Here is a 27,490-nt window from a genome sequence, read left to right as displayed (position 1 = left end):
AAGTTCCCCCACCACTCTTTCAAGAGTTACCGGTGTTAAGACTAAAAGTGTACAATACTATCGACAAAATGAATCAAGTTACAATCTGCATGGAAATCATATAATTCGTGCTAATCAGTATAGAAAAATTAAGGCCTTTCACCCATTGCATATAATTCAAGCAGATCTCCTGAGTCTAGATGAGATTCAACGACGTCACAATACATCGTAAAAGTACATTCTACTTGCAATCAGTGTTTTTAGTCGTTATACATATGCAATTCCATTGCGAACAAAAAGAGGCGTTGAAGTTACTCAGGCCTCTGAAAGTATTCTCGAACAGGATTCATATAAAAAAATTCAAACGGATCGCAGTAGTGAATTTATTAATCACCATGTTGCAATATTACTTGAGAAATATAATACACTGCTCTGTCACAGTCACTGCCCTATAAAGGCCGCATTGGCTAAACAACTGACAAGACATATTTGACTTTTAATTTCAAGATATTGTATATTGAAAAATACATCGCCTTTTATTCAGGATCTAGATAAACTCATGTCGATTTATAATCAGCGACCTCATCGATCATTGTCCAATTCAACCCCAACAGAAGTTCATCATTCTGATACAATTGACACTTATCTTAAAAAATATTTCAATGCCTCGACTGTCAAGAAGGAAAAAATTCTATGTTGGTGATACTGTTCGAATCAAAAGAACAAGTAGTGTTTTTGTAAAGGATAATTGCTTGTGGTTCACCGAACTTTTTATAGTGGCAAAAATCCTAGACACTAAACCCATTACTTATCATTTACATAATACCAAAGATGAAGAGATTCTCGGCGGCTTTTATGACTATAAACTACAAAAAGTTAAAAATAATAGTGAAATCCATCAAATTGAAAAGATATTAAAGACTCGTACTCGCAGGGGTAAGAAACAGTTACTTGTTCGGTGGCTAGAATACAACTCTGATTTTGATTCTTGGATCGGTGTTGAAGATATTGACAATGCCCAATGATTTCTATGTAACTTTTATGTCAAATGTTTCCGATCCTCTCTACAACGACTTGAATAGGAGAAGTGATTTTTGGACAAAACTCTCCCCCACCATCAAATTTGACGGTGCGTATGAAGTGGCTCTTGTCGACTGTATTCTCAAAAATACTTACGATATTCGGAGAAAGGACTGTGTGTATGATGTAAAAGTTACACCATTTATAAAAGTTTGGATACTCTTTATCGACTGTGAATGTGCTGAATCACTTAAATCCAGCGAATATCCATATACCAAATTGAAATATGTTGAATATGATAATATGACACATTTGTGTCGTACAATCAATAGAAAAATCTCATATCGTAGGAATGGTACATTCCATTTTAATTATTTATTGGAACACGATAGGATTTACATTACTTCACCTTTTGACACTGAAATAATTATTCTCAATGATAATCTGAGAGACGTTCTTGGCTTTAAACTGAATACGATCAATGGTAAAAATGCTGGCACCGTTTACGGGATGAATCAAGTTATTTTTGCTGATTATCCACCTGGTTTTGCCTCGGACTCTTGTATATTTCTCTATGCATCCTTTGTGGAAACATCGAGAGTCGGTAATTCAAATGTCCCCCTCCTACTTGTTCTTGAACGAAAAATAACTCATGAACTTGTTCATCACTATAATATAAAGCATCTTAAATATGTCCTTGTAAACACTTTGTATTTGGAACTCTGTCAGTTAACACTAAAAAGTGATTTGGGTGATCCTCTAGCAATAAGAAAACGCTTAGCAGTGATTACATGTAATTTTCGACCCATTGTCGGCGACAGCACAATCACCTAAAATGAACAAAAGAAGAATTCCATTTGTCTGTCTCGATATTGATTGTTATGTTGGTGCTCTGAATCCACGTCAAATAGGCAATGGATTGGACTACTACAAGGGGCGTATTACAATGTCTGGCTATGATCTTGGTAGCTTGTTTGCTAGGCTATTTGGTTCTGCACTACCCTTTGCCAGAAAATATCTTGTACCTGCTGCATTAAATTTTGCTGCCTCCACACTACAGGACTGGGGGTCGGGCAAGAATTTCGAGGAGAGTGTTAAGCAAAATATTAGATCTTCAGTGAGAGCCGTTGGTGAGTAACTAAAATCTTGACAAAATAGGGAGGGATTGAAAAGAATGCGTGTGTTTCATTCACTCATCAGTTTCCCCCCAGGTGGGAAGCAAAGGACATCAACAAGGACTTTGAGGAATAAAACAAGGAAGACCAATAAGCAGAAGAAGAAAAAGAAAAAGATTGTTAGATCAAAGAAGGATTTCTTCTCTTAAGATGACTTATCTCCCCCACCTGGAAGCATATCCATCAATTAGTTCCTCATTGAATCTATTCAATGCTGAAAATGTTGATGTCAGTGTCAAGTATGGCTACTATGAATATTTTCACCCCGAGCAACCCCTTTCGGAAAATATGTACTTTCAAATATTTTCCAATGAAGACTGTTTCATTGTCTTGTCGTCAACACTTATTGATTTAAATGTTGCGACAAAGAAAAATTCAGATAATACAACTCCAAATGCTGGCGATGGTCTCTCCTACGAGAACTATATTCGAGACAATATATTCAAACAAATTAACGCATTTATTAATGGTACTTTGGTGAGCACTAGCAATAATTTATCAAACTATGCAAGCTAAATAAAATTTATGATGAATACACCAAAGGCATAAAAGGAGTGGAGATGACAATAATTAGGCTATGATTATTGATCAGGTATTGATACTGATGGTGACTTGACTACTGCAGTGACCCAAGAGTATCATCTAGTTGGAAAATTAAATCATGAGATATTGAATATATCCCAATGGCTACCCCCCAATGTCAAGATTGACATAAAGTTACAGCTGGCCCCATCGAATTTCATTTTGAGAAAAACACTTCCTGCAGCACCCGATGCAAATGTCATTATCACATTGGCAATTCTCCACGTCCCAAAAAAACTATTTATGAGCTCTGTTGCATTGGCAATGGTAAAGCTAAGACACAATGGTAGCAATATTAAACTTCTTGTCCCCTCTAAAATTATCAATCAGTGTCATTGTGCACCTAGCTCTCGTAACTATAGCGATTCATCGATTAGCAACCCAGAAATTGCATCAGAATTAGTTTCGGCTTTTGTGAAAAGTGGCAGTGCTGTTGGATGCTGAACTAAATTCCCTCTTGATATTCATTTTTTGGTATATCTAGACTTGTGTGTAAAGTGAATGGTGTTCCAATGTAAATTCTATTATTTGACAAACAATCATATATAGCTCTGTACGAGTTGACCATGCAATCCCTAGATCATGACTCTCAACTATTTGAAAATGGAATAACCGATTCAATGTTTTCAAAAAATCATTGGGTAATTGTTTTGGACTTGTCGGGGACTCAGGATATGAGCATAGTACGAATAGGGAATGTACATTTAGAGTTTACGTTTGCCTCTGCTCTGACTGAAAGTATCACACTAATATCATTGGGTCAATTTGAAACCTATTGGGAGATCTCACCCTACGGCATTGTTCTACTCTAACTCGCACACTGAGCACAAAGCAAATAATCAACGTATTTAGTATGGATCCAAACATGTCCCAGTACAAGTCCTATTGCATACCTTCGGACTTCATTGAAAAAATTCCAAGTGTTAACAATACCCTAATCATTGTTAATAGCAGTCCATCGACTTTGAAGACCGGACATTGGCTATGCATCTTTCAAGCAGCGAAGAATATTGAATTTTTCGATCCTCTTGGCCTATCCTTTAAATTCTACACGCCATACATCAGCAACTTTATTGAAAGCAGTGGGAAAACCATTATTCAAAATCAACGAAGAGTACAAGATTTAACGACTAAGACACCTAGATTTCATGCGCTTCTCTTTTTCATGTTCAGATCTCGTGGTTATACATGTAAGCTATTTCTCAATATCTACGTTGAATTACCTGGATTAAAAGACTCTAGTGGAAAATGTACTTACAAGCATTTTTCATATTGATTTTAGTGCCCCGCGAATAAAATGCTATTAGAATGTATGTGAAATTTTTTATTGATAAAAGATAAAAATTTTTATACATGATAAAACAACTTTTCTACTCTTTAGATTTCATCTTCTACTAGGTATAGGTATTTGTCGACAACAACTAGTGCAGGTAGATTATCTGAATTCACAGTGTACTGATCCTGATGTACTGCATTGTCAGGGTCACATTTTCTACAATAGAGTGTAACTTCACTCTTGTCATATCTCTTTGTATAGTCAATGATACTATTCTCATTCATTCTATAGAATTCACATGCTTCAATTCGCCTATTTGAAACGTTTTCACGAACAGCGTTCTCAAGCGTCAAATCATATTCAGTCACAGCCAATTGAAAAGCACTGTGTGTATAATCATAAAACCCATTGTCTTCACAATCCTGACGTAGACATAATAGTATTTTGTTGTTCCAGCGGTTGAACCGTTAATCAGGCTCCTCCTCCCAGAACAATCTAAAACCACGACAATACCAATCTCTTAGCAATAAACTAAAATCACGGTTAGGATTCTTTCCAATCATACCGGGATATGTATTCTCCCACTGATTACATTTATCATAGTGGCAATTGGAGCATAGGTGGCCTCTAGGATGAGAGTCACAAACCTCTTCAAGACAGGAATTACAACCTTTAATTTGTACATCATATCCTATATGCAATTTACACGGGTTGCATAATCTACACTTTTCATCATACTCATCAATCATTGTGCAATTCTCACATGATGACCAGCTGCCCACTGTGTACATACATAGGGGACATGTATGGAACATTTTTTTTTCATGTGTTGACACTCTCACTGCCACAATGAAACTGAGCTAGCAACAACAAAAAATTGACTGGGATAGAGAGAGAGAGGAGTAAATCATCCTTGAGCAATATCTTTCTCATGAAAAAAAAGTCTTAAATTTCTAAATTAGTCTTCAAAAGCAAATACACAATATCATTTTGCCGTGTTGTGATCAATAGATCAATGAATTATGTAAATGCATTTGGACGAAAATGTATAAACGCCATAAAATAGTCTAATGATGGAGAATCAGTTTTCATTATATCGACAAGCACTCCCCGAGAAAAATATCTTCCTTTGAATAGACAACGCTAGAAAATGGTCCTCTACAATAAAATGTTTTCCCAAAGACACTAGATCCTTCATGATTTGCTTCTTTTTAAATTGATTCATTTTTTAGTCCGAACACTTTCACAACCAACGACAGACTAACCAGAATTTTTTTCTACTCTAGAAAATATTCGCAAGTCTACTTTAGAAAGAAAAATAGCTTTGATTTAGAAGCAATATTATTGAAAATAATCATAATAATAATATTTACTGATGCATTTTATTCTCATCAATATATTTTGATAGGACATCTAATGTTGAAAGACGTGTGTTGATATGAAGAAAATTCACATTTCCTGCATGACATATCTATCCCTCTTTTTTAAATTTACTTGATGACATCATGTCATTACCAGACTCAGTATCCCATGAAATATAGAATCATTAGGCAAGAATTATTTCAACAGTTACAGTTGGTACTTGTATATCGTTGCTGCTGCTGTCGGCTCCATTATTAATCTCCAATTGTGTAAATTCACCACTCATTTTTTCTCCACAAACATGCTCTCAAATAGACTATTTTCTCTGAATTCAATTATTTGACCAATATGAATTGTAGTGAAAACCATTCCTTTTATTCAAATCCCAACCACAAATCAAGTTATCGTATATTAAGCAACCTCTAATTTCTCTTATTGGCTCCTAAAAAATGTCTACGTCAAACGGTACATTCATTGTGCAATTGACAACAATAACAAAAAACCTTGCCAGCCTTTTAAAACGTTCACGTGTAAATACAGTGTCAATGGCATGGGTTTTTCTTGCGCAATTCAATGTATATTTTCATGTAAGTTTCGTGGTGCCTATTGCCTCAGGTGTAAGTTTCAATGTAAGTTTCAAACTGTGCACACCCTTTCTTGTAGGCGTGAATGTACGCTTGAATGTAAGTTTTCAATCTATTACACTTTTGACCATATTCTTGTAGGCGTGATACGCTTGAATGTAAGTTTTCAATCTATTGCACTTTTGACCATATTCTTGTAGGCGTGAATGTAAGTTTTCAATCTATTATACTCTTACTACTTCTACTACCAAAATAAGTAGAAGTGGAAACACTGCTCATGATAGCACATAAGAAAGATGTTGAATCAATAAAATCAGAAACTGATCTGTCACTTCAACCCTTGTGCGACCCAGTTGCACTATTAATCTCACTATTATCTAAGTTAATCTACATATAAATGTAGCAGTTTCAAATTTTGACTAATTGCTAATTGTAATTTTGTTCCTGTATATTTTGTAAAAGAAAAAAAGGCCTTTTTGGGAGGAAGCTTTGGCCCCCCAGAAAAATTAGGGTGGGCAATGGCCCAACCCTGCCCCTCCCCCCAAATGGCACCCCTGCCACTTGGATGGTATGGAAAAGTTTGTTTTTTTAACCCTCTTGAGATGGCCATAAATATATGGCTATCTAAAAAGTTTGATAGGATGTGTTTGGGGAAATGGTGGGCGTAAGAGGAGGGTTAGTTGTCCTCCAATCACTTTCGATAAAAAGAGCACTAGCCCTTTCAATTTCCAATCGAATGAGCCTTTTTTGAATTTTCTACGACAGTGCTTTCTATGCAAACCTTATGTGCCCCCAGGGCATAACTTACAACCCTTGCGCTGAGGGCTGTGGGGGGGATTGTCATCCTCAAAGACATAATTTCCGGGCTTTTCAACTACTCCAAACAAAATCACTATCTCAAAATATATATTAGATGTGTTTGGGGAAATGGTGGGCGAGGAGGGGTGTTAGTTTTCCTCCAAGCACTTTCGACTATTAAAAAGGGCACTAGCCAATTCAATTTCTAATTGAATAAGCCCTTTTTGAAGTTTCTATGGCAACGCTCTCTATAAGAACCTTATATGCCCCCAGGGCATAACTTACAACCCTTGCCCTGAGGGGTGTGGGGGGGTTTATCATCCTCAACGACATAATATCCAGAACTTTCAACTACGTTGAAAAAAATGATTATCTCCAAATTTTGAATGGATGTGTTTGGGGAAATGGTGGGCGTGAGAGGGGGGTTAGTTGCCCTCCAATCAGTTTCGACTAGCCAATAAAAAAGCACTAGCCCTTTCAGTTTCCAATTGAATGAGCTCTTTTTGAAGTTTCTACGACAACATTTTCTATCAATAAAAAAAAAAACTTATATGCCACCAGGGCATAACTTACAACCATTGCATTGAAGGCTGTGGGGGGGGGTGGGGGGGTCATCCTCAAAGACCTAATTTCCAGAACTTTCAACTAGGTTGAACAAAATGGCAATCTCAAAGTTTTGATTGGATGTGTTTGGGGAAATGGTGGGCGTGAGAGGGGGGGGAGTCGCCCTCAAATCACTTTCGACTATTAAAAAGGGCACTAGCCCTTTCAATATCCAGTCAAACGAGCCCTTTTTGAGGTTTCTACAAAAGTACTTTCTGTAAAAACCTTATATGTCCCCAGGGCATAACTTTCAACACTTTTCCTGAGGGGTGTGGGGGGTTTGTCATCCTCAAAGACACAATTTCCAGAACTTTCAACTACGTTGAAGGAAATACCTATCTCAAAATTTGAATTGGATGTGTTTGGGGAAATCGTGGGCGTGAGAGGGGGGTTAGTTGCTCTCCAATCACTTTCGACTTTTAAAAAGGGCACTAGCCCTTTCAATTTCCGATCAAATGAGTTTTTTTGAAGTTTTTACGACAACGCCTTCTATAAAAACCTTATGTACCCCCAGGGCATAACTTACAACCTTGCCCTGAGGGCTCTGAGAGGCCTATCATCCTCAAAAACTTACTTTCCAGAACTTTTAACTACGGTGAACAAAATAGATGTTTAAAAATTCTTATTAGGTGTGTTTAGGAAAAATACGCTTGGAATAAAGAGTTTACTTATACTCAAATCACTTTCGACTTTTATTAAGAGCACAAGTTTTTTCAATTTCCAATGGATTGAACCCTTTTTGAAGATTTTGTGACGGCGCTTTCTATTAAAACCGTATTTATGCTCCCACGGCCTGACATACAACCTGTGCCCTGGGGGCTGTAGGGGGAGTGTCATCCTCAAGGAAATAATTTCCAGATCTTTTAATCACGTTGAATAAAATGGCTATCTCATAATTTTGATTGAATGTGTTTGGGGAAATTGTGGGTGTGAGAGGAGTGTTAGTTGTCCTCCAATTACTTTCGACTATTAAAAAGACTACTAGCATTTTGAATTTCCAATCAAATGAGCCCTTTTGAAGTTTCTATGAAAAAACTTTCTATAAAAACCTTATATGTCCCCAGGGCATAACTTAGAACTCTTGCCCTGAGGGCTCTGAGGGGTTATCCTTCTCAAAGACCTAATTTCCAGAACTTTTAACTACGTTGAACAAAATGGATATCTCAAAATTTTAATTGCATGTTTTTGGGGAAATGGTGGGAGTGAGAGGGGGGTTAGTTGCCCTCCAATTACTTTCAGCTATTAAAAAGGGCACTGGCCCTTTGAATTTCGAATCGTCTGAGCCCTTTTTGGAGTTTCTACGATAACACTTTCTATAAAAATCTTATATGGCCCCAGGCATAACTTACAACTCTTTCCCTGAGGGCTGTGGGGGAGTGTTATCCTCAAAGACATAATTTCCGAACCTTTCAACTACGTTGAACAAAATGTCTATCTCAAAATTTTGATTGGATGTATTGGGGGAATGGTGTGCATGAGAGGGGGGTTCGTTGCCCTCCAATCCCTTTCGACTATTAAAAAGGCCACTAGCCCTTTAAATTTCCAATTGAATGAGCCCTTTTTGAAGTTTCTACGACAATACTTTCTACAAAAACCTTATATGTCCCCAGGGCATAACTTACAACCCTTTCCTTGAGTGCTCTGGGGGGAGTGGTCTCCTCAAAAATATAATTTCCAGATATTTCAACTACGTTGAACAAAATGGCTATCTCAAAATTTTGATTGGATGTGTTTAGGGAAAGGGTGGTTGTGGAAGGGGTTTTAGTTGCCTACCAATCACTTTCGGCTATTAAAAAGGGCACTAGCCATTTCAATTTCCAATCGAATGAGCCCTTTTCGGAGTTTCTATGAAAACCCCTGCGATACGAAGTGCCCTGGTCTAAAGGAAAAAAAATAATACATTGTGCCAACATCGTTCATTACTTAGGCAGTGCTATTGCACTGTGTATGATTGGCCAATGGCTTGGCGGCAACTTGATTTTAGAGCTAATTCTGTGTTTATCCGAAGGCTAAATGAAAGCGGAGATGTTTTGGCATTAAAATGCACCCTTTACGGTATTATTCTCCCTCTGTCCCTAGCTACAAAACAATCATAAAACCCCATTGCAGAAGTTTAAGTACCTTTTTTAAGTTTTGTAATTTGTCCATTGCTTACAGACAGTGTTTGTTATTGGGGAAACATACTTATATTTTTTGCGTGGGGGCTTTCTAATGGGGAGGGAGGGGGTCTGGAGTATTTTCTATTAGAAGAATTTTTTACGGGGGGGGGCGAGACTTACACATAAATTGTCTTTACCACTTTCCTTAGCACTTCTCAATTAACCTAAAAAGTAACAGAACTCAAATAAAATATTCAAATTTTGTAAACCATATTTTCCGAGAGGGGGTATTTTCTAGGGGAGGGTTTTTCCATGGGAGAGGGGGGATAAACGCCTAGACCCGTAAACAGTGACAGGACGAAGGGAACCCCCACCAACAGACATAAAAAAGAAGAAATAAATCTTGCTTTAAGAATTTGTGACGTCCATTTTTTCTTTGTTTTTGTGACAACAAAACAGAGCTTTTTTATTAATCATCTTTTCAGTCATTTATATCGTGACTTTAAAAAGCTTGCACGAGACTTCAGTTATACGAGAGTTCAGTTACACGGTGGTTCAGTTGCACGGTAATTCAGTTTCACGGGGGTTCAATTGCATGGGGGTTTTGTTAAATGGGGTCGAGGTGCACGGGGGTTGAGTTGCATGAGGGTTCGGTTAAATGAGGTTCAGCTGCACGAGGGTTCAGTAACACGAGGGTTCAGTTACACGGGGGTTCAGTTGTACGGGGGTTGCACGGTGGTTCAGTTGCATGGTGGTTCAGCTACAGTGGTTCAGTTGCTTGGGGTTCAGTTACGCGGTGGTTCAGTTGCAATGGAATCCCCGTTAATCCAATGCGTTTGCTTTTTCGCTGTCATTGGGACCGTTATTCTTAAACCTAGCTCGGTTGCTACTTTAGTTACCTCGTCAAATGTTTTTTTGAACTCACTTTCACTCTCCCAACGCTTGACTTCCAGCTGGATAAGAAGGTCCTTAACATGGCTTGCTGCAGACGCAAGTCGCTCTTCTTCTGAAATTAATTAAAAAAACTTTTTCGACAAAATAAATTTTTAAAAGAAAATTAGAGAACTCCTTTAAACAAAAAATTAACAAATTAAATCAAATATTCTACCAAGCGTAAAACTACCACAAATCAGCATCGATAAATAACTGAAACCCAAAACAAGCAGAAATTACAATAAATAACCAAGTCAAACTCATAACGAGTCAAACTCATTTACATTAATATATATTGTATGTTTGTTCGCATTGATTGTTATTTAATCTCTGTTCGTTTTAAGTTTCATTTATACTTTAATAGCAAAATATTTTTTTTCGTTTTAAGCTTGATTTTCATATCCAATTTAACCATTACTCGCTTTGATATCTATTTATTCATTGATTTTAATACTTGTTGTGTGTTTTTCGCTATGATTGTTTATTTAATTTCTGTTCATTTTGGGTTTCAATTATTCCTTAATAGTAATTTCTGGTCGTTTTGAGTTGAATTTTAACAGGTATTTGTATCTCCTGAACTTAAGTTTAAAATGGCCTTTACTTTTCTCTGAAAAACTTATTTTTCGGAAAGTTTTTTTTTAATTAATTACAATAAATAACCGAGTCAAACTCAAAACGAGCAGAAATTAAAATAAGTTGGGCTCAAAACCCCTATGCCTTCCCAAGGCCAGAACATAATTTTCACTTTACTGAAAAAAATACAAATGAATGTGCATTGTCAGTTTAATATACATTTACTGATATTTAGTAATCAAAATGTTAATATTATTTGATTTATTAAAGTTATAAAAGTAAAAACATTTATTTTGTTTTCAGTAAAGTGCAAATTATGTAACCCCCCACAGCCTGAAGGCTGTGGATGAGTTGTTATTCCGAAAAACCAAATTTCCAAGCTTTAAGACAACACTAAATAACCAGGTTACGTTAAAATTTTGATTGGATGAGGTTGGGGGAAAGATGGGCATTTGAGGGGGGCTAGCTGCCCTCCAATCACTTTCGACTATTAAAATTGAGAATAGCCCTTTGAATTTCCAATCGACTGAGCTTTTTTTGAAGTTTCTACGACACCGCCTTCTATAAAAACCTTATATGCCCCCAGGGCATAACTTAAAACCCTTGCCCTGAGGGTTGTGCGGGATTGTCCTCCTCAAAAATATATTTTCTATCTGGAAATTAACTCCGCTGAACGAAATGGCTATCTCACAATTTTGAGTGGATGTGTTTTGGGGAATGATGGGCGTGGGGGCGGGGGGCTAGTTACCCTCCAATCACTTTCGACAATTAAAAAAGGAACTAGCCCTTTGAATTTCCTAACGAATGAGTGTTTTTTGAAGTTTCTACGACACCGCCTTCTATATAAACCTTATATGCCCCCAGGTCATACCTTAAAACCCTTGCCCTGAGGGTTGTGGGGGAGTGTCCTCCTCAAAAATATATTTTCTATCTGGAAATCAACTACGCTGAACAAAATGGCTATCTCAAAATTTTCATTGGATGTGTTTGGGGAAATGATGGGCCTGGGAGGGGCTAGTTGCACTCGAATCACTTTCGAATATTAAAAAGGGCACTAGCCCTTTAATTTCCAATCGAATGAGCCTGTTTTTAAGTTTCTACGACAACGCCCTCTATAAAAACCTTATATGCCCCCAGGTCATAACTTAAAACCCTTGCCCTGATGGTTGTGGGGGAGTATCCTCCTCAAAAATATATTATCTATCTGGAAATCAACTGCGCTGAACAAAATGACTATCTCAAAATTTTGATTGGATGTGTTTGGGGGAATGATGGGCGTGGAGGGGGGGGGGCTAGTTGCCCTCCAATCAATTTCGACTATTAAAAAGGACCCTAGCCCTTTAATTTCCAATCGAATGAACCTGTTTTGAAGTTTCTGCGACAACGCCTTCTATAAAAAACTTCTATGCCCCCAGGGCTTAACATAAAACCCTTGCCCTGAGGGTTTTGGGGGAGTATCCTCCTCAAAAATATATTTTATCTCTGCAAATCAACTACGCTGAACAAAATGGCTATCTGAAAATTTTGATTGGATGTGTTTGGGGAAATGATGGGCAGTGGGGGGGGGGGGAGGGGGCTAGTTACACTCCCATGATTTTCAACTATTAAAAAGGGCACTAGTTCTTTGATTTCCAATCGAATGAGCATGTTTTGAAGTTTCTACGACAACGCCTTCTATAAAAAACCTTATATGTCCCCAGGGCATAACTTAAAACCCTTGCCCTGAGGGTTGTGGGGGAGTATCCTCCTCAAAAATATTTTTTCTATCTGGAAATCAACTACGCTGAACAAAATAGTTATCTCAAAATTTTGATTGGATGTGTTTGGGGGAATGAGGGGCGTGGGGAGGGGGGGCGAGTTGCCTTTCAATCATTTTCGACTATTAAAAAGAGCACTAGCCCTTTAATTTCCAATCGAATGAGCCTGTTTTGAAGTTTCTATGACAACGCTTTCTATAAAACCTTATATGCCCCCAGGGCATAACTTAAAACCCTTGCCCTGAGGGTTATGGGGGAGTGTCCTCCTCAAAAATGTATTTTCTATCTGGAAATCAACCACGCTGAACAAAATGGCTATCTCAAAATTTTGATTGGATGTGTTTGGGGAAATGATGGGCGTGGGGAGGGGGGAGTGGGGCTAGTTACACTCCAATCACTTTTGACTATTAAAAAGGGCACTAGCTCTTTAATTTCCAATCGAATGAGCCTGTTTTGAAGTTTTTACGACAACGCCTTCTATAAAAAACCTTACATGTCCCCAGGGCATAACTTAAAACCCTTGCCCTGAGGGTTGTGGGAGAGTATCCTCCTCAAAAACATATTTTCTATCCGGAAGTCAACTACGCTGAACAAAATGGCTATCTCAAAGTTTTGATTGGATGTGTTTGGGAGAATAATGGGCGTGTGGGGGGGGGGGGGCTAGTTGCCCTCCAATCATTTTTGACTATTAAAAAGGGCACTAGAACTCTCGATTTCCAATCGAATGAGCCCCCTTTGAAGCTTCTACGACGACCCCTTCCATATTAAGTGCCTCTGGGAACAAAAAATAATAGTAAAACATTGGAGCCGTATGGCCTTTACTATAGTCAACGCTACAGCGTTGCCTCTGATTTCTGCTCGTTTTGGGTTTCATTTATTTATCGATGCTGATTTGTGGTAGTTTCACGCTTGGTATATTATTTGATTTTATTTTTGCTCATTTTTTGTGTAATGGAGTTCTTTACTTTTCTTTGAAAAACTTATTTTGTGGAAAAAGTTTTTTTAATTAATTTCTGTTATTTATATTGTTATTTTATATTGACATAGTCTTTTCAGAGAAAAATAATATAACACTCTAAATCTTTTCGTTTTTTTTAAGAATTTATAATTTGGCCCGCTATTTTTATGCTGGAGAAAAATTTTCCGCAATTTTTAACAACACACAGCCTTTTAAAAATCTGGACACAAATAGTAGTGTTTAATATAGCTTCATACTTAATTAGTTTCATACCATTCGCAAAAAAACCTGTTTACTTTCTTCGATAATTTGGATATACTTACGCTATTTTGATTTGGTTAAATTTTAAAAGCAGAAATAGCCCCACAAGTTTGAACATAAAACTCTCAATCGTTCTTGGGATACTGCTGAGATCCCTTATTGGGAATTAATATTAACACAGTGCATTTTGATTTAATCTTATGGCAACATATAGTTTTTAAGCATAAAGTCAAATGGGAGGGTGGGCGCGGGAGGGGGATTAGTTTCCCTCTAATCACTTTCGACTATTAAAAAGGGCATCAGCCCTTTCTATTTTCAATCGAATGAGCCCTTTTCGAAGTTCCTACGACAACTCCTTTGATACAAAGTGCCCTGGTCTTAACAACAACAACAACAACAAAATAATACATTATATCCACATCGATCTTTACTATAAAAACGACAACACTTCCTATAAACACCTAATATGCCCCCAGGGCATAAATTACAACTCTTATCCTAAGGGCTGTGAGTGTGGTTGTCATTCTCTAAGATCTGATTTCCAGAAATTTCAACTACACTATATAAAATTGCTATTTCAGAATTTTGATTGGATGTGTCTGGGAAAATGGTGGGCATGGAGGGGTGTTAGCCTTTCTCCAATCACTTTCAACTATTAAAAAAGGCCCTACCCCTTTGAATTTCCAATCAAATTAGCCCTTTTTAGGTTTCTCTGACAACACTGTCAATAAAACCCTAAAATGCCCCCAGGGTATAAATTAAAACCCTCGTCCCGTGGGGTGGGTGGGGGGGTTGTCATCCTCACATACATAATTTTCAGAACTTTCTACTACGTTGAACAAAATGGCTATCTGAAAATTTTGATTGGATGTGTTTGGGGGAATGGTGGGCGTGAGAGAGGCGTTTGCTACCGTTAGATCACTTTTAACTATTAAAAAGGACACTAGCCCTCTCAGTGTTCAATTGAATGAGCCCCTTTTGAAGTTTTTACGACAACTCTATCATTAAAAACTTTATATGCCCCCAGGGCATAACTTACAACCTTTGCCCTGTGGACTCTGGGGGGTTTGTCATCCTTAAATACATAATTTCCAGAACATTTAACTATGTTGAACAAAATGGCTATCTCTAAGCTTTGATTGAATGTGTTTGAGGGCGAGAGAGGGGGGTTAATTACTCTCCACTCACTTTTGACTATTAAAAAGGACAATTTCAATTTCCAATCAAATGAGCCCCTTCTGAAATTTCTACAACTACTTTCTATATAAACCTTATATGCCCCCAGGGCACAAATTACTACCCTTGCACTGAAAGCTCTGATGGGGTTTTTATTCTAAAAGACCTAATTTCCAGAACTTTCGACTACGTTGAACAAAATAGATATCTCAAAATATTGATTGGATGTGTTTGGGGAAATGGTGGGTGTGAAATAGGGGGTTAATTACCCATTTCAATAAAAACCTTATATGCCCCCAGGGCATAAACTAACCCTTGCCCTGAAGACTATGGGGAGAGTGTCCTGATCAAAAGTATAATTTCCTGAACTTTAAAATTCGAGGAATAAAATGGCTACCGAGAAATTTTCAGCGGATATGTTTGGGGAAATGGTGGGCGTGGAAGAGGTGTTTGTTGCCTTCCGATCACTTTCGACTATTAAAAAGTGCACTAGCCATTTCAATTTCCAATCGAATGAGTCATTTTCGAAGTTTCTACGACGACGCGTTCAGTAAAAGCCTTATATGCCCCCAGGGCATAACTTACAACCCTTGCCCTGAGGGCTGTGGGGGAGTGTCCTCCTCAAAAACATAATTTCTATCTGGAAATTCTAAACACTGAATAAAATGGCTATCTAAAAATTTTGATTGGATGTGTTTGGGGAAAAGGTGGGCGAGAGAGGGGGGCTAGTTGCCCTCAAATCAATTTCGACTATTAAAAAGGGCACTAGACCTTTGAATTCCCAATCGAATGAGCCCTTTTTCAAGTTTCTACGACAAAGATTTCAATAAAAACTTATATGCCCCCAGGGCATAACTTGCAACCCTTGCTCTGAAGACTGTGTGGGGAGTGTCCTGCTCAAAGGTATAATTTCCTGAACTTTAACTGCGTGGAACAAAATAGCTATCCCAAAATTTTGATTGGATGTTTTTGGAGTAAAGTTGGGGGTGGAAGGGGCGTTAGTTGCCATCCAATTACTTTTGACTATTAAAAAGGGCACAAGCCATTTCAATTTCTAATCAAATGAGCCCCTTTTGAACTTTCTATGACAACGTGTTCTATAAAAACTTTATATGCCCCCAGGGTATAACCTACAACCCTTGTCCTGAGGGCTGTGAGGAGGTGGTCATCCTCAAAGACCTAATTTCCCGAACTTAAAACTACGTTGAACAAAATGGCTATCTCAAAATTTTGATTGGATGTGTTCGGGGGAATTATGGGCGGGGGGAGGGGGGGGGGCTAGTTGCCCTTCAATTACTTTTGACTATTAAAGAGGGTACTAGCCCTTTGAATTTCCAATCGAATGAGCCTGTTTTGAAGTTTCTACAACTACGCCTTCTATAAAAACCTTATATGCCCCCAGGCCATAACTTAAAACCCTTGCCCTGAGGGTCGTGAGGGAGTGTCCTACTCAAAAACATATTTTTTATCTGGAAAACAACTACACTGAACAAAATCGCTATCTCAAAATTTCTATTCGATGTGTTTGGGGGAATGATGGGCGTGGGGGGGGGGCTAGTTGCCCTCCAATCACTATCGAATATTAAAAAGGGAACTAGCCCTTTGAATTTCCAATCGAATGAGCCTTTTTTGAAGTTTCTACGACAACGCCTTCTATAAAGCCATATATGCCCCCAGGGCATAACTTAAAACCCTTGCCCTGAGGGTTGTGGGGGAGTGTCCTCCTCAAAATCATATTTTCTATCTGAAAATCAACTACGCTGAACAAAATGGTTATCTCAAAATTTTGATTGGATGTATTTGGGGGAATGATGGGCGTGGGTGGGGGGGGGGGGGCTAGTTGCCCTCCAATCACTTTCGACTATAAAATAGGGTACTAGCCCTTTGAATTTACGCTAAAGTTTGACTTTCTCACAATTCTATTTTTTTAAAACAATAAAAAACTTTAGCGTAAAGACCGAGGCGTTGAGTAGGGCACAGCCCCTTTCATATACAGAATAATTTCTGTTTGTTTTAAGTTTTAACGTCGTTCCTTACTTTCAGTTAAATAAACTTGTTTTTTTTTATTTAATTGTAGCAAAGGACAATACTTAGTTGTGACTTGTATGACAAATCCGTTGTTTCATTAACAACCACACTGTAGAACTTAGCAGAATGAATTCGCGCAAGAATTTCTCTAAGAGTCTACTTCTTTATTCGCTTTGTGTTGTTTTGCTTATAGAAGTAGCATTTGCACCTGAGCTTTCCAAAAGTTGCTTTCAAGTGGTGTCACCGCTATTTACACAGTACCTTAGAAAGCTCTTTAAAGTTTCCTTTGTATGTCAATGGGTCCTTCTCTGTAAATAACTCTCTATCATTTCTATGACCACGAAAAGCAATGTTCTGACGACCAAAGATAATACTTGATTTTGCAATTGGCTTCAATGCTCTGTTTTTCTGCACTTGTTGGTTGCGTTGTTTTTTTTTTGTTTTTTTTTTGTACGGCTCAAAATAGTGGTTTCAGGTCAGGCTATTATATTTTAGAGGGAATTTTTTCCTGTATAAACTGAACTGCAGTGATACTGATTATTTTCATGAGACACCAAGTCAAAGTCTTTTCTAGTTAACTTATCAAAGTCACGAGGGGCTACTTTATCAACATTTGCAGTTAATCGAAGCCTCTTTCCCCTTGGACCTTAAACAAAACACAATATTTACAGAATAAGCTCCTCATCCTTTTGAGAGTAGAAGAAAATCTCTTTTCTTCCCTCCCTGCTTCTTGTGAACTGAACAAGGAAAGCTGTATTTAGATGGCAGAATCCAAGGGTTCTGAACCAATTGATAACGCGTACGATCATCCAGTTTTTCAATTCTATCGATGCTGCTTCTGATATAATTTTCGCAGCAAGTGCTTATATCTTCAATGTTTGTGTTAGGATTTGGTCTATACATTTCAATTAATGCTAACGAAACACCTACAACTTCACCATTCGTCACAGTGCTGGAATCACTGTCAAAACTGAAATTCTCATTATTTTTATCTTCAGTTTGACGTAGGTCGCCCACTCGCTTAGCTTTCGAATCAAAAAATTGTCTGCAGTTGACAGTTGATTTTGCTTCGACATCATAACTGGTTGATATTATCCAATATTTTGTATTGTTCAAACCCTTCTAGAGTTGCGACTAACCCTAATGTGTGTCTGTTATTGCAGTCATTCTAAGAACTTTGCTTTTTTACTGAAAAAGAAACTGGTTTTGACATGCACCTTTTGTGAAGCTTCAACGATTTACGACATGACAAGCTACAAAATGCCTTGTAAACTCGGGTGACACTAAATACCCTGGATAATTTCCTAAAGACTTCAGGCAGGCAGATCAAGTGCCGCCAAATTGTTTTCAAATATGCGTTGATCCAAGCGTTGATCTCACAATCAAGTCGCTGAAATCAAATAGCGATATAACTTTTTGTCCATGCCAAGAGGGAGGGGGGTCGTCTTCCCCTAGGATTCGCTACTGGGACCAACAGGAACACCTACTGATCTTTTCATTGCTTTTTATCGTTGAATTTACCATTCCATACAAATTAAATAACCTGGAACAATAATAATCAAAGATAGTTAGGTTTTTCTGTTGGTTCAGGGCTGGGAACTTTGACTAGTCCCCAGAAAATCTTGGGTTCAACTGCCGTGGCAGCAGTATATTTTTCAAGTAATTAGCTTTAATTAGTACAAAACGAGCTAATTCGATGCTGCACTTAGTCATTTCCGCTAACTTTTTAGCAGAAAGGCAAGCAATATTACATCATTTAAATTATGAAGATGATTTTATTATGCATAATTAGAGGCATAATATGAGCTCGTAGCCCCTTAAATAGCCCCCCTTTTCTCCGCTAAATTCTTAGAAGTAAGTTAGGCATGTTGCAAGTTTCTAGAACCGGAATCATCCAGAGATTTTCAATCCTTATGATTGGAAACACTCAAAACCCTTCCAACACCACTCATACTGCCAACTTGTCAGGTGAAAGGTAGGCCTTTTTTGGCCGGCTTGAAACTTATACGGGAAGTACTTTAAGCCAATGGGACATTAAAAGGATGACTTACGGAAGTGTACACCTCTTATCTTTGCACAGAGGCGCTCAGATCCACTTAAAACTTATTGCGAAGTACCTTTAATTGAAAAAAAGAGAGAGGACATATTTTCATTGGTGTATTGAAACCTTGAAACCTTCTGTATGAAACCTTGTGAATCCACCAGAAATTTGCACATAGCTTCATCTCCCCTGTTAAATTTTAGAACACTAGGTGTTTTTGTCCAGGCACTAGAGACTAGAGGCTTAAAAGCTTGCAAAGTTGAGAATTCCTCAAGCTTGAACCTTTTTAGTCCCTGGACTATATGTTTCAGCGGTCTTCGGTTCCCTGGGGATATTTCCTGGTGGGGGGGGGGGGAGGGGGTCTAAGATAATTTCTTAAACCACATTGGCCTGACATCACATAAAGAAAGAAAAACGAGCAAAAATGGGGTTTTTATAGGCCAATTGAAGATACTGAAAAAACGAAGCGAATATTTCGAGAGGACAAACGCCTCTCTTCTTCAGCGCGAAACGAAACGATGTATCAATAAAAGCCAAAAATTAAAAGAATTAAAACCAACTACCTAAAAACCATAAAAGCGAGTTATTCGCCAATATCCGCGATTTGCACGAAATCCAAAAAATATGAACTGCCATTGACGGATACTAGCAAACAACTGAAAAAGGAAATGAATCAATTCATTCACTCTAAAAAAAAAACGAACCAGCAATTAAATAAGTTGGAAAACTATGTCATTTGATTTCGGATTTTAATTAAGGCATTTCTTGCAGACACCCTTTGAGACCTAAGGGGTTGTTCACGTGTTTGATTAGATGATTGGGAAAGTGGTTCAAGGTTTATTTCAGGGATCACTAAAGTATCGGCTTCTCTTTTGTTAAAACCGAAATATGACTCGTTTATTCTTAAATCACCGGAATCTCTGTTTAAAGCTAGACCTAAATGTTGGTATTTATAAATTTCAACAGCTTCTCTGTAGTGCTTTACCTTTATCATTCGAAATAAGACTACCTTGATTAAACAAAATAGTATGGTCTGGTTTTTCAAAAATGTGCTCTGCAAGGGCAGAGTCAAAATTTTCTGGTTTTTTCCGCTTTTTAAGTGTATTATTAATTGAACTAGAGTGCTGAGTTAATCTATCTGTTAGTCGCTGATTAGTTCTTCCAATATACCAAAGACCACACGAACAAGGAATTCTGTAGACACCGGAGTTTTCACCTATCGGGATAGGGTCTTTTCCTTGATAAATTTGGGACCTTCATTTGGCCTATAAAAACCCCATTTTTGCTCGTTTTTCTTTCTTTATGAGGGGGTCTAAGAACTTACAGTTGATTATCGACACATTCAGTTCATCAGTTACTTTTCCGGCAAGCTATCACAGTAGTTACCAATCTCAGGCGGTCAAATTTTTCAAGATCAAACTTTAATCCATCACGCTCTGGTCGGCTTTGCTCGCTTGCATCTCGGCCAAGACTTGCTGGCTGTCTTCTGTTGTCTTCGTATATTCTTCTGATTGTACTTTATTATTAGAGACACAAGGAGGGTCCGTGACCTTTTCAACCCTACCCCCCCCCCCCGTGCTAACAAAACTATCTCTTGATTATTATCCCTTCAATAATTACAAATTCTGGAATGTTGAGGCTTGTTATGCTAGGGATAGGGATAAGAATTTATTCTTATATAATAAACATTATATATATTATGTTTTATCTTATAAATATTATATATAAACAGAAAAATAGTGTCAGAAAAGGGTACGTTTGAAATGTTAGAACTAAATTGTAAGTCAAAAATTTTTTATCTCTAATAAATTGTATGTTTCACTCCTATAATTGTTGATTAATGTTTTGATTTTTTTTTTTTTTTTTTTTTTTTTTTTTTTTGATGCTCTGGCAAAAACAGCCACACCGTTCGAAATATATAGTTTCCTGTGAAGTGTAGATTGCTTTGTGCTTAGTTGCGCTTTGCTGAAAGCTTATTACGATACAACACATGCCCAATGGATAACTTTAAATATTCTGTCATTTTTTAAAAAGGATTAATTTCAGTGTTTTCAGCGAAAATATTGATTATGCGTTGTTTTCAGAAACTATCAGCACTCGACTGATTGTTAGGAGCGGGGAGTTGAAGTGGGTATCAAGCCCCTTTCTCTTCAGGATAGCTTTTATTGGTTTTATGTTTTGATACTGGACTGGTTTACTTTTGTTTGAAAAAAGTTTCTTTTTGAGAATATAATCGAAATGGAAGACGAAGATAATTTATCGAGATCATTAGAATTTGACTTTGACGTTAGAAACATTTTCTTTTCAAACACCTTAAATAAACAAAGTGTATTTAAAATAACAATACTTAAATAGGTATAATATAAATAATATAAAAATATAATATAACGTAAGTAATAAAACTCCTTATTAGTTTTTCCCTCATTTAGCTGCTTTAAACTCCTTAAAATCTGAACTTGACTGTTTTATTAATTTAAAACCTTTATTTCAGCCTTGTGAGAAGCAGTCAAAGTGGTCTTTTTCGATAGAACCTTGTAACTCTTCTGCGATGGAAAATCAACAAATTAGACACAAAAAACGGCCGTATTCAGTGTCTCCTATATATAGTGTCCTTGATCCACGAAGTGATTTTGAGGTGCGTTATCCAGCCCGGACAAATATGTTTCATTCAAGGCAGCATTTATATCCAAGAAATGACGGATACGTAGCAACAAATGGCTTCTTCCCGCAGCATCTGCATCGCAGTTTGTCAGTTAGTCAATTTATGTCAATGGACGATCAAATTTACCAGCAGTTAAGTATACCTGAAAGTCCAACTATATTGAGATCTACCCAAGACAAACTCCATATCCCCGAGCTTCAACAGATAAACAGAGGCAGCAATCATTTCTTGCACAGGATGAGTCACGCATATCACAAGAATCAACGACACAGCATTAATTTGGAGCATATTATGTCCCTTGAGCAACTGGATGTGCGCAAGGCTCAATTTCAAGCTCATTCTCGGTCTTTCAACAAAAGATCGAAGTCCTTCCTTGGAAACAAAACTGATACTCGTAGTCTGGAAAATAAAAAAACACGAAGCCATAAAAAACCTGATGTTTTGCAGCGCAATGTCATGAAAGTAATGGCTCAAAATAAGTTTGACGAAGAACTCGAGTATATGACATCTGATGCGCAAAAATTTGCACCAATTATAAAAGACAAGTTTATAAAGAATGCAAATATATACCTCCCGTCATCTCCTCCTATTCTGCAATTACAAGAAAATTGTAATGACGAATCTGATGACAAAGAAGTTTCAGATGATCATAACCATCCCTTTCAAAATTCACATATTAATAGAAAAATGTCAAACGACTCGCTTTGCTCTACTCAGAGCGTTGAAGAATCGTTCCAACTTAACCGTAGTAGATCATCAACTAGTTTTGAATATCTGCCAGAAAATAAAAATAGCGAATATTTGATGGACAGTGATAGTCCAGCAAGTGAGAAAACACAAAAAACCCTAGTCAGCTCAAGTGAAGAAATAACAACACTCAGGAAACTAATTAGTGAAGGTATCATAAAGTTAGATGAAGTCCCTCCTGGATTTACCCCACCTCCTCCGCCAGCGAATATCCACAAACATGATCGCGATAAACAACGGAAGTCTCATCAAAGTAATGTGGAAGACAACTTTTTTCAGTCTGTTACGTTGTCGCCTGTTGCAAAACCAAGCAAAGTCTTAAAACCTATAAAATCGCTTGATCTTGACAATCCGCACAGAAAAAGATTACAATCAAATATGTCAAAGTCGACAGAAAATTTATTTAGAACCGGATTTCAAAATAACAAAATACCTGGGAGTGGCAAAAAGGAAGGCACGGTTGAAACAGGTATGCATACTTATTTCTCTTCAATCCTTAATTTTACTTCTAGAGTTAATTTCTACTATACCTTGGGGTATACCTAGGATTTTGTGTGGGAAAGTCAAAACTTTTAGCAAATAATGTCCGACAACAATTAATAAAATTACAGAAATACAATCAAATGCATTAAAAAGAAAATTTGTCAAGACCATAAATGAAAATAAAAAAATTGAAAGGAAATATTAGGAAATTTTTGTAATAGTTAAAGCCTTAGCAAAAGGGAAAAAATAGAAATAGTTTTTTATTTATTTATTTATTTAAAAAAAAAATATAAATAAATTTTTTAAAAAGGATAATAGATGAATCTCGTAATGTATAATTTATAAAAAAATAGGGAAAAAAAAAAAAAAAACTACACTTCCCGCTAACATAAATTCAGAAAGAAAATAAAATTTAATAATAACATAAAATGATTTAAATTAAATATAAATAAGAAATGAAAAAAAAAAAAAAAAAAAAAAAAAACATACATAACTTAACTATCGACTCTCAGAGATAGGGATGGGATTTACTTAACAATTTATAAATAAATCAATAATACCATCAATCTCCGCTACTGTAGACTGAAAAGACCATCTTTTTCAATTTCTTTTTATATATGTATAGTGATGGTGATTCACTTACTAATTCAAATAACTTATATTTATTCGCAATATGAGGAATTTGATATCTTAAACTTAGTCTGGATCTTCGTGAGAAAATACATCTTCAGGAGAAAAATTCCCGACAGGTATTGCTTTATAAAACCTAGATATATGGTAACAAAGCAGGGATTTATTTGTGATTTTAAATTTTTAATGGCAGGTATTATGGGGAATTTTAATTCTCTTTTCTAGGAAACAAAACAAAACATCAAAAAAATATGTATATATTAATATAAACATTAAAAAGAACTAAGAAATAAACCATATCTACTGTGGCATTAATCTAAATAAATTAATTGGAGAGACAGTGAGAAGATATAGTCAGGGAGCCACACGAGAGAAATGTTGATATTTAAGATTTTGGGTGATCAGCAAGCAGTAGAAGGTTTGAGGATGCCATCTGACGTAATCGTTTATGCTGAATACGAAAATCAACGTTATATAGTCGACAAATGGGTGCTATAACCCCATTTTCTCAAATCCCTTAAAAATGAGTCTCAACTGACCAAAATTCCCTTGGAATCGATAAAAAGTTCAAAATTGCTCAATTTAAAGGAAATTGAATAAAGTTCAATTTTCTTCTTCCAAAATTGTTTTATTTTTTTTTACGTTCAATTGTAATCTTTAAAATAGACAAAATAAATACCTTAATTTATAGCATTTTGGGATTAAAATTGCTCCATCTTGAAAATTTGCGCATATAATGTATATTTTTATTAGTGGAATCGTAACGAACTTTATCGTTCTACAAAATGTGTGATCTAGAAATTCTCTATTCCATTTAGTTTTTGAACTGTAAGTAAAGAAGCAGAGTGACCCAATTTTTAGCTCGGATAACCAGAGGCATGCATCCAGCATGTCCTGGTAAATCTCCGTGACCTTAGCAGAATAGAAAAACTCCAGCAAAGCACTAGAACATAATTATGGTTGAGTATACTGCTGCTTGGCCTAGTTAAATAGAGCCTGGGGCAAGAGATATAATTACTGAAAGTAAGTTTTACGTGTGATAATTTTGAAACACTCATCACTCAAAGCGCAAAGGATTTTGATGTGTCCTTCTCTGGTTATTCTTACAATCATTTGCATACATAGGCTAACTCAGGGCCACAACTCTGCCCTTTGTCAGGTTTTCTTCTCTAATATTTTTCTATCTCCTCTTATCCATTCTCTCTACTCTAGAATCTTACTCTTTTTCTACCTTGAATGAAATTGAAGGGATTATTAGCCACATTTTCAGTTGCTAGACTTAGAACCAGTTGATTTTTGGACTAATTTGGATTGTTAGACCATAATGAGATAGCTAAGAAATTAACATTCTATTAGATTCAGAATTCAATTCTGTGTCCAATTATAACAATCATTTCCTTTGTAAATTGGTACATTTGAAAAAGTAGCAGATTCGAAAATATTTAAGGCTATTTTCAGTATACTGGTCACTGCTGACTGACTACAAGCAACTCGTAAATGGAAATGGGATTCAAAATGCAGCTATTGTTAATAGCTACAATTTTAATTGCCAGTGACTTCCCCAAACCAGTTGTTATTTATTGTTCTCTTGCTTTGTAAATTGTCAGATGCTTTTGTCATGTTTTAATAACCTTATTGTAACTTTAAGTGATAAATTTGAAAACTTCAAGCTGTTTTCGTTTAAAAATGTATTCCTTTCTACTGGTCATAGGCAACTGGCTACAAGCAATTTGCAGCCTTCAAGTTGTTCAAGCGGTTGTAAATACTATCTTCAGGAGAAAAATTCCAGACGAGCATTGCTTTATAAAATTTAGATTTTTGGCCACTAAGGAGGCATCTGTTTTTTATTTTAAATTTTTGACAGGTATTACAAGGAAATCTAGCTCTCTCATGTAGATACGAAACAAAATATTAAGAAACAAAACAAGAAAAAAGTTTTTGAAAGAATGAGATAAGAGATAGCCATTTTGTTTTGTCATTAATCTAAATATATTGGTTGTGGATATAACGAAAAGATACATGGTTAATAAAATATTCCAGGTAGATATTTCATGAGAAAATTTATTTATTTGGCCATCTAGAAAGAATCTGTTTTTAATTTTAGTCTTTGGTAGTTATTATAGGGAAATTTAGTTATCCCATTTAGCAACTAATAATAGCAAGAAAAACTTTAAGAAGATAGTCTTTTATTGCAAGATAGTGAGCTGAAAGATATATGTTCAAAATGATGAATATTGCTGTTATACTACTTATCCATCGATCATAATAAAAAGTAAATGATGGTAGAGTTTAGAAACACAGACCAAGCTATAGAGAAATTACAGTTCTTCAAAATTGTTTATTTTTGAATGATAAATTGTGTCCCTTAGTTTATCATGAATCTCAACAATTGTTTTTTTCAGATAATAAACGACAAGGAGAAACAAAGAAGAAAAACTTTCTATTCAGCTTCTGGAAAAGAAAACAGTATACTATTGATCCTTTGTAATAATTAATATGAATTTCTATTTTTGTTGTTGATTTTTTCGCTAAATTTGGCATTAAAGTTGTTGATTATATTAGCCATTGATTATTATATTAGCCATATATTAGCTTAACTAAAATTTTTGATGTGCGGATGGGTAACTCTAAAGGTGCTGTGAAATATTTAAGTCATCTTCTTTGATTATTGGAAGCACTCATGTTTTAAAACTGCTTGATAACTGCTATTACCGTGACTTTGCATGGCGTTTTTTCCCAGTTTAGAAACATTTGGAAGAAAAGGAAGATAAGTCTTAGAACTAATATTAGGATACTAGAAGCCACATAATATCAGCAATCAAGTACGACATGAGACGTAGATGCTCTAAAAAGCTAAAGAAGATATACTGAATGTTTTCCAGAGAAATTTTCTAAGAATAGTTTTAGTTAATCGTTTAAGCGTCCGTATATAAACAGCAGATTGTATAGAAAATATAACATTGGAACAAAAATATATTGATAAAGAGTAAATATTTTTTTTGAGACAGTAAAAAATCAAAATAAAACCTTTTAACACAAAAAAAATAATATAAGTTTGAATATTTCACCTTCAGATTCGGAAGCCCTTATCAACAAAGAGAAAAATATAAACCAAAAAAACAAATACAATTTTAAAAAAACATTAAAAACAAGGAAAATACACAAACTCTATACAAAAACCAACAACAAATACTTAACAATAGAAGACACAAGCCAGGATATCTCCTATATATGCTATATATCCAGGCTTGTGCCTTATATTGTTGGGTGATTAGATTTTATGTAAATATGAGTTTTTCGTCATCTTTATTTTATTTTTATTTATTTTTTGTGTGTAGCGTTTGCACACTTTCTTTTTTTTTCATATTTTGTTTAAGCTAGTTTTTTCTTTCTCGTTGATAAAGGCTTACGGATACGAAGCTGAAATATTCGGACTTTATATATTTATTTTATATTAAAAGTTTTTTTCACTGTCTTAAAAACTTTACCCGTTATTAATGGATTTTTCTTTTCAGTTGTAAACGAAAGGCAGTGTAGTCTAAGAAATTATTTATGTACGAAAATTTTGGCTCAATCCTTCTTAAAAGTTACTTCTTCATATTAAGAGCATTTTTTATGCTCAAGCTAGTAAGCATGCATCAAAAAATTCTTGATAATTTTTTTTTTCACTTGGATATTTACATGGGCGTAGGCAGCATATTGTCTAAGGGGGGAGGGCAGTCGATAGTGTGATGGAGGGCCTTTTATCAACTGCTTTTCCAAC

The 27,490-nt window shown here is 36.1% G+C and overlaps 1 protein-coding gene across 1 annotated transcript in view; it reads left to right on the top strand.

Annotated features, from left to right (window-relative positions):
- Positions 1–26,285, top strand: part of LOC148949292 (uncharacterized) — a 65,637-nt gene extending 39,352 nt beyond the window's left edge. The window contains exons 3-4 of the mRNA XM_089092673.1: positions 21,697–23,083; positions 26,130–26,285. Coding sequence (XP_088948799.1) covers positions 21,697–23,083; positions 26,130–26,215 — 1,473 coding nt within the window. The 3' untranslated portion in view covers positions 26,216–26,285. The remainder of the gene's footprint in view (positions 1–21,696; positions 23,084–26,129) is intronic.
- The last annotated feature ends 1,205 nt before the right edge of the window (positions 26,286–27,490 follow it).

The sequence above is a fragment of the Artemia sp. Qi Xiang Cuo genome, chromosome 8 (assembly GCF_049724085.1).
Source record: "Artemia sp. Qi Xiang Cuo chromosome 8, ASM4972408v1, whole genome shotgun sequence".
Classification (NCBI taxonomy): Eukaryota; Metazoa; Arthropoda; class Branchiopoda; order Anostraca; family Artemiidae; genus Artemia; species Artemia sp. Qi Xiang Cuo.
Note: the sequence above shows the minus strand (reverse complement) of the source record. Positions and strands in the feature narration are given on the sequence as shown.